This window comes from Montipora foliosa, chromosome 1, assembly GCF_036669935.1.
Source record: "Montipora foliosa isolate CH-2021 chromosome 1, ASM3666993v2, whole genome shotgun sequence".
Classification (NCBI taxonomy): domain Eukaryota; kingdom Metazoa; phylum Cnidaria; class Anthozoa; order Scleractinia; family Acroporidae; genus Montipora; species Montipora foliosa.
Genome location: NC_090869.1, coordinates 47,120,425 through 47,127,924, shown reverse-complemented (window position 1 = coordinate 47,127,924; position 7,500 = coordinate 47,120,425). Strand labels below are relative to the sequence as shown.

The 7,500-nt window shown below is 38.1% G+C and overlaps 1 protein-coding gene across 5 annotated transcripts in view; it reads right to left on the bottom strand.

Moving 5' to 3' along the window:
* LOC137999837 (uncharacterized) overlaps positions 1–7,500 on the bottom strand; it is a 171,159-nt gene that overhangs the window by 143,044 nt on the left and 20,615 nt on the right. For 4 of the 5 annotated variants that reach the window (XM_068845793.1, XM_068845785.1, XM_068845777.1 and 1 more), the window contains exons 4-5: positions 6,780–6,983; positions 3,146–3,313 (exon numbers count right to left, since the gene is read on the bottom strand). In XM_068845793.1, the coding sequence (XP_068701894.1) occupies positions 3,146–3,313; positions 6,780–6,983 (372 nt within the window). Of the gene's footprint in view, positions 1–3,145; positions 3,314–6,747; positions 6,984–7,500 lie in introns of those variants that run through there. The other variant, XM_068845812.1, reaches the window with a different exon arrangement.

Genomic DNA, 7,500 nt, shown 5'->3' with positions numbered 1-7,500 from the left:
CATCAGCCGAAAACAATTGCAAATGGTAAGCGCCATCTCGTTGGGCTGGTTTGTTGATTTTGGAAAAACTGTTACCATTATTCACCAGTACTCCTAACCGGTTTATTCTGACAAAAGGTAAGCACCCCTAATTCCTCGAAACTAAAAGTGCACTGAAATATGTTTCTCCCCTAACCGTTTCCTCGTCTGCAGGTTGGAACTCTACGGAATATTTATTCGATCTTTAGCACTAAAACATGACAAAATGTATTACATTTACTGTAATGCTAAGTATCAACGGTTATTTGACTGAAATCCAACACAAGTACGCATTGCGGACCTATTTTTGTTTTCGTCGCGTAAGCTACTATTCTAACAGTTCGTCAACTTTCAACCCTACTTTGTGGAGTCTGACCAGTTCCCACTAAAGATCGAAAGGAGTGCCTCTCTTGTCGCAAGACTATAAGAGCAAATACAAGACCATTCAACTGTAACGAGTGTCATGGAGTGTCAAGGAATAACGGATACTCGTTGGACATGCTGGGCTTGTCTGCAACCATTTAATTTCTCTGACACATTCTTTGACGACTCGAGCAATATCTTGTTGCGAAACGTGAACGACATTGATAATAAAGTGCGAGAAGAAAATCAACTTAAACGATATGCTAATAATATGAAACTAGGACATTTAAATAGCATCGGAGGATTTAAATTGTTTGAGGTTAAAACCTGCTTGCGAACAATTTATTTGACATTTTAGTTCTTTCTGAGACCAAAATTGACAACAACCTTCCCGGATAGCCAATTCTACGTCAAAGGTTACAAGCCTTAGCGACAAGATAGAATGAATTTTGGAGGAGGCCTCATAATTTATGGAAGATCGGATCTTTTTACCAAACACATCAAGAATATCAAAACAACAGGTTTGGAATCTATCACCATTGAAGTAAGAACTCAAAAGACCTCACCAAGATTTATTCTTGCCGGTCTATACAGACCACCAAAGTGGACTAAAGACAAATGGACATCTCAATTGGAACAATTAATGATGTCGATTAGCAAGCTTTGTGACGACTACACGAGCACGCTACTTGGTGACCTAAACTGCTGAGAAATTGCTGACTGATGAACTCGACGACCATGCTTCCCTGGTTGAAAAGAAATCTACGAAGCCTAGACGACCACCTTATCTTAATAGCCCTTATTCACGGTAGCCGCCATGTTGTTTTTCAAATTGTCATGCAAATTAGCCATGTGTTATGCTGGGGGGCAAACATTGGAATAAAGGCAAATTGCGGAAAATCGGCTCGTCGAAATATTGAATTAACATTGCTAAAAGTACATTTTTGAATTTAGAATTAAGTACCTTTTACAATAATTTTATATCTTTTGATTGCCTTCGACATTCTGACTTTCTACTTCGTTATCTGCTCATTTTTCACACAAAAAACATCGAAATAACTTGTGTAAGGATTCTATTTTACTACTTAGGTGATAAACATTCAATGAACGTGATACAAATCATATGTGTGGCTAAGATATTCGTTATAACCTCTCGAACTTGTGTTGTTTGCCCCCTCAGAAGTGTATAGCTAATTTGCATGATAAAGGCAAATCCAACATGGCGGCTATCGTGAATAAGGTCTATTCAAAAATGATGGCAAACCATTCGCTATAGAAACCAATTCAGACGAAAATATTATACTACCAAAGAGCCAAACGACTGGGAAAATTACCGACAACAAAGAAATCATGTTGCCAGCCTGAGGAGGAAAGCAATTAAGGAATATTTAGCACAACAATGCAGTACTTCACATGGAAATCCTTCAGAATTCTGGAACGTATTTAAAAAAAACCGTCCATTTTCTCTAGAAAAAGTCGCATGACCGAGTCAATTCAACTCTCTGAGAACACAAACATCATTCAAGACAAACATCAGATAGCAAATATACTGAATACACACTTTCTCAGCATTGGCATACCATCAATGGAGGACTAGAAGGATCATGCCAGTATCTCAAGGTTAAAAGAAAATTTCACACCTGCCGAAGAATTTAACCTTAAGCGAGTGAGCAAAGCACAACTAGAAGAATGGTCAAAAAACATTAATATTCGAAAAGCTACCGGATGTGATCAAATTCCTGCCAGGGCCCTGAAAGAAGGTTACTCTAGTCTCAGCCTTCCAATCAGTTCTTTGATATAACAACAACAGGTGAGGTACCTAGTACGCGGAAACATGGCGAAGTGTTACCATCCTTCAAATGTGAAGTTCCAATGGATAAAACAAACTATCTACCTGTCACTATTTTGCCAGCAATAAGCAAAGTGTTTGAGAAAAGTGTGTGTCCCCAGTTAACAGCACACATTGAGGCTATTTTCTCAGGGTTTCTGACTGCATGTCGGAAGCAGGTTTAAGAAGCTGTTGAGTACTAAAACAAAACGTTTGTTGTGCAACGCCTATATTCTACAGCATTTTACCTTTCTTAATTGTGGCAACGCAAGAAAAGCTAAACGAGCGTGCTATGCGATGTATTTTTAATGACAAAATTAGTACCTATGACGAATTACTAATTAAGGCAAAATATGCCAAGCCTACACAATAGAAGGATTCAGGACATGTGCATAGTCATATACAAAGCTATCTATGCAACTACAACAACACCTATTAGTGGTCTCCTGTCATTATGAAGTAATAAATGTAATCTGCGTGGGAAAATGAAGCTGATTCTACCAAGAGCAAACACGTCTAAGTATGGACTGCATACTTTTAGGTATTACGGTCCGAAGATATGGAACTCCTTACATGATGAACTAAGAACTGTTCCCACCATTAAAAATTTGCATCAAATTAGAAAAATAACATTCGATACTTGTAATTGTTATTTTTGTTGTACATAGACTTTTGTTCAATCTTCTCGCTTTCGTAACATTTATCTTTTATTATTAAGTTGTATATCATGTATAATTAACTTTACTTCCTTTCAATTTCCTGTGTAAATACGCCGCTTATTTTTTGCCAATTTTTGTTAACTAATATACTCTTACTTCTCTACTAATTTTCATAAAATTATTTGTTAACTCGACACATTAGCTGTACATGCTAGAAGCCTAACAAGCTTTAATTGATTCGAGTATAAATAAAGTTAGGTAAGTATGTATGTATTACCTGAACAAGTTTCATCGCATTCGTTTTTCGTAATGAAATTGTTGGCATTTTTAAGGCATCCACCGTAGATAAAACGCTCACACTTTCCCTTGGCGGTATTGTAGAACCATCGCGGAATATACGCCATACAAAGGCCAGGTTTTTTGGGAAGACTGCATATATCACCACCTACAAAAAAAGCAGTAACAGGCGCCTTTACAAACAAAACAAATACACAAAACAAACTCTTTGACACAGGAGAAAACTAATTTTGGTAGAAAATAATAGCCCTCTTTCTCAGACCCCCTAACAACAGAAATAAAATAAAAGGCAAAACAAGCTGCTGAAATCTTAATATTCTTACGAAGATAGTAGAAGCCATGAGGCAGACTAAACGCGTGGTAGGGGCGCAGCGTCCGCACAAGGCATTACACAAGGCTCAATTGTTACACTTTCGGCTTTTGTTTTTGTGATTGGCTAACGAAAGAGGCAAGAAAGGATTTTCAGAGCGCGCGCCTAAGCCACACACGCAATGCTAGCGCTTGCGCTGCTAGTGACAGCCGATCAATCAAAATGGGTGACCAGAAATAAAACTGTGACCTAAAATCGTGAAAATCGAAAAAAAAACCGTTAGATTCGTTGTGTAAGTAAGTAAGATTCGTTTTCGTCCCGTGGTGGATAGTCATCACGCGCTAACCTCTGTCTGCGTGGATAATACTCTTGCGATCTTTTAATTTTCCGTCCAAAAGTAACCTACATACTGTGGAGTTGGCGGAACGAAAATAGAGCCTGACCAAATTTATTTTCGAAATTCCTTCCGCCTTTTTTTTTGATTGATTGACATGGCTTTCATCAGCCAATCAGATTTACTTTCGTTACACAAATACTCGCGATTCCGAGTGGACTCAGTGTGGTGACAAGGCAGGTGCACGCTATTTTGTTTTGACAAAGAATTTATTGTGAGAGGAATTTTGTCTGTGTTGTGTTGCCATCAATGAAAATTTCCAAGGGAATTTTTGGCTTCAAAATTTACGAAATTCACATTTTAAGCATGGGGAATGTTACTATATGTACCTTTCGACTATATAACACTAACGGCCAGTGTAATCCTTCCTCTGAACTTCTCCAAATATACAATCTTGCATAATTGTAAGCTTGACCTTTTAACTGTAATTGAGATCACCTAAATTGTCGTTACTGATTTCAATTTTTCAAGCGTAGACAACTTGAGGAGTGAGGTACGCAACTCAAGTTTTGTTCAAGTGAAGCTATGATCCTTGTAGTTATGAACGCCATTTTTGGAATTACGTAAAGAAGCCTGAAAAATTCAGGACTTCAACGGGGTTTGAACCTGTGACCTCGCGATACCGGTGCGACGCTCTAAGCAACTGAGCTATCAAGCCACTGGCGTTGCGAGCTGGTCATTTGTGGGTTCTAATGTTCCCATGAGGAATGAATCAATGATGAAATGATATATGAAATGGATCATATATGAACTGCGGATATGAAATCAAGTGAAGCTATGATCCTCGCAGTTATGAACGCAATTTTTGCAATTTCGTAAAGAAGCCTGAAAAATTCAAAATTGCGTTCATAACTGCGAGGATCATAGCTTCACTTGATTTCATATCCGCAGTTCATACATGATCCATTTCATATATCATTTCATCATTCAAGTTTTGTCGTTGGTAATATGTGTTAGATTGACATTGTCTGCTCAAGAGTTTGTTCGGTGTTAAAATCTCACCTTCCTCCTCAGATAAACTCCGTTTTACCTTAGTGGTCATTACGTCAAAATTAAGGGAAGAAAGCTGCATACCATTTTGGTTTCTCGAAAGTGAGTTTTTAAGTCAACTTAACTGGACATGACGCAATCTTGACTCGTTGGTGTAGAAACAAACCATGTAAATAAAGCCGTTCCTGTGCAGATAATTAAAAAATGTTACACATTCATGTAACTTGCGATTTTGTCTGCAACTCCTCCTGTTGATATATACGTCCTTCGTCTAATTAAAGAAGCCAATATACACTTTTATTGCCACTTGAATGAACCAGTTAACCTGTTTCTCGGCTTTTCTTTCGCTATTTGGCTTTCAAAACAACAAGGAAGTGGCCAAGTACGTTCGACCGCATGGCCACAGAGCTTGCCAACGGAATCGCTAATTTTGCTCTTCAAAAGGCTTTTCAGAGATTGAAGTGAAGAGAAGCGAAGCGTGATTCAAACCAAATTTTGTACAAGTGATGATATGTCTGAGATGGGATATCAACATTCAAGTTGCGCCGTCATTTTAAGAAAAAAGGTGGAAAAATTCTTCGTACGCTAATGGCGGATCAGTCTTGAGGACTTCGCGAGAGCTCCGCGCGATCACGAAGGAGACTTCACTTCCGGCGTTTTTTAAACAACCAATCAGATCACGAGTTTGGACTGCCCGGAATTCTTGAGAGACTTTTGGTCAGGCCCAATTTTTGCGAGCGACGACATATTAAAAAGAGAGCATATGAGTTAAGCCAGATCCCAGGTTATCCAAAAGAAACAAATCCTTTTCATCTTCTTTATTTTATGTGGAAGAGTCAGTTGGTACTGACCATAGAAAGATAGTTTAATATCCTGTTCCGGAGAGTACAAAATAGTCAGATTGATGTGTTGTCAGCGTCTCTGAAGGCGAAGAAAGTTACGAGTAGACTTTCAAATTTAGTCCTATGCAAGTGAGTCATTTTATAAAATAGATATTGATACACTGTGTTTACCAACTGTAAAGTAAACCAATCGTTCCCTTCCAACTCTATCAACTGTCCACCTTCAACGTGAATCCTTCAAGTCCTCCAGACTTTGGACACTTCGGAGATTCACGGTCCAAGTGTAAATTTTTTAGCCCTCGCAGTGACAATTAAAATGATTTGAAATCGTTTTGGCTGAGACCGACAAACTCTTTTTCAGTAGTTCTAGTCCAGTTTTGAACAATAACGACAAAAGGCGCCTTGTTTTCGAGTTTCCACCGCTATAGTTTATTTCACATGACAGCCTGTCAAGTAGTACTACATCCAATCACAGTAGAAATAAAGTCGATAAAACCAATCAAATATATTTGGTGTCATCAATTTTACGAGCGATTTTTTCCTTGGCTGAGAGATGGTCCTCAAAATTTCACACTTGCCCACGAAGCTTCGCTTCTCGGCCAAATATTCATTTTCCGGACAATATCTCAGCAATCCCACATACCATCCGCCTCAAGGAGTTTATTTACTAAATATTTTGAGCTTTCTCTGCAACAAATATGGTAAAATGGTGAAATAGTGGAATAATAAATAACAATCATTCCTTCCAGGTGAACACCGGTGAATAAAAACCGAGACAAAGTCGAAGTTTTTATTTCCTCGATATTCACCGAGGTGAATAATTGTCTTAGACTAAGTATAATTACATTAGGTGATTATTTGAAAAATATGTATTTTCTTTAAAGCAATTAATTTCTTTATCTGGCACCTCGACAAGACGGCTTGCGGCCATTTTGAAAAACCACGTAGGTAATCATCGCGTAATAATCACCTCAAGTGCAACCAATTAGCGCAGATAATTTTCAATAATCATCTATGTAATTATACTAAGAGCTCATATTACCTACCTAAAAAATTCCTAATCAAGTACATCTCTTACCAGCGTGGGAACACTTTCGCAAACAAATCCATTCGCTCTTAAAATTGTTTTCGTTGCCACCAACGCCACTATAAGAAAATGGTTGACAGTTTGCGCTTTCCCTCTCAAAATACCACCGAGTAGTAAAATTGTTGCCAGTGCCAATCAGCTTTTCCAGATGGCAGATTGAATACGAGGCAACCTTGGTAACCATTGAGAAGCGATCTGAAATCAAACAGAATCTGGATTAACAAAATTAAGGTTTCTAGGGTCCCCGTCATGCATTTAGACAGCCTAATGACAGCAGTTATACATAAACAAACAATTAGGGAGCTTAATTAAGCAAGCGATGTTCTTGAGACATGGAGGGCAACCGGAAGAGAGAATTTCGCATGCCAGGACAGTAGGCTCCCAGATTTTTAAACTATTCATCCATAATGGAGAAAAGATACTTAGCAACATAAATGTGGTTGTGTGAAAACAAGTTAAAAAGGTCAGTGTCATGGGAATTTGTCTATAAATCAGTTTACTAAATCGATTTTTCAGTGCCTTTTTCATTCTTAAATTGCTTCTGGATCACCGCAGTGAGATAAAAAATCTATTATATTTTAAAAGAAAGATGAGTCACACTAAGTTACTATGGAGTTCATCTAAGATGCAAGAGGAGAACTTTAAAACGTAGGCCCGACATTTTCAAGTTGACATTCATTTTAATTTGGCTGCGCGTAACTAAAAACTTAAG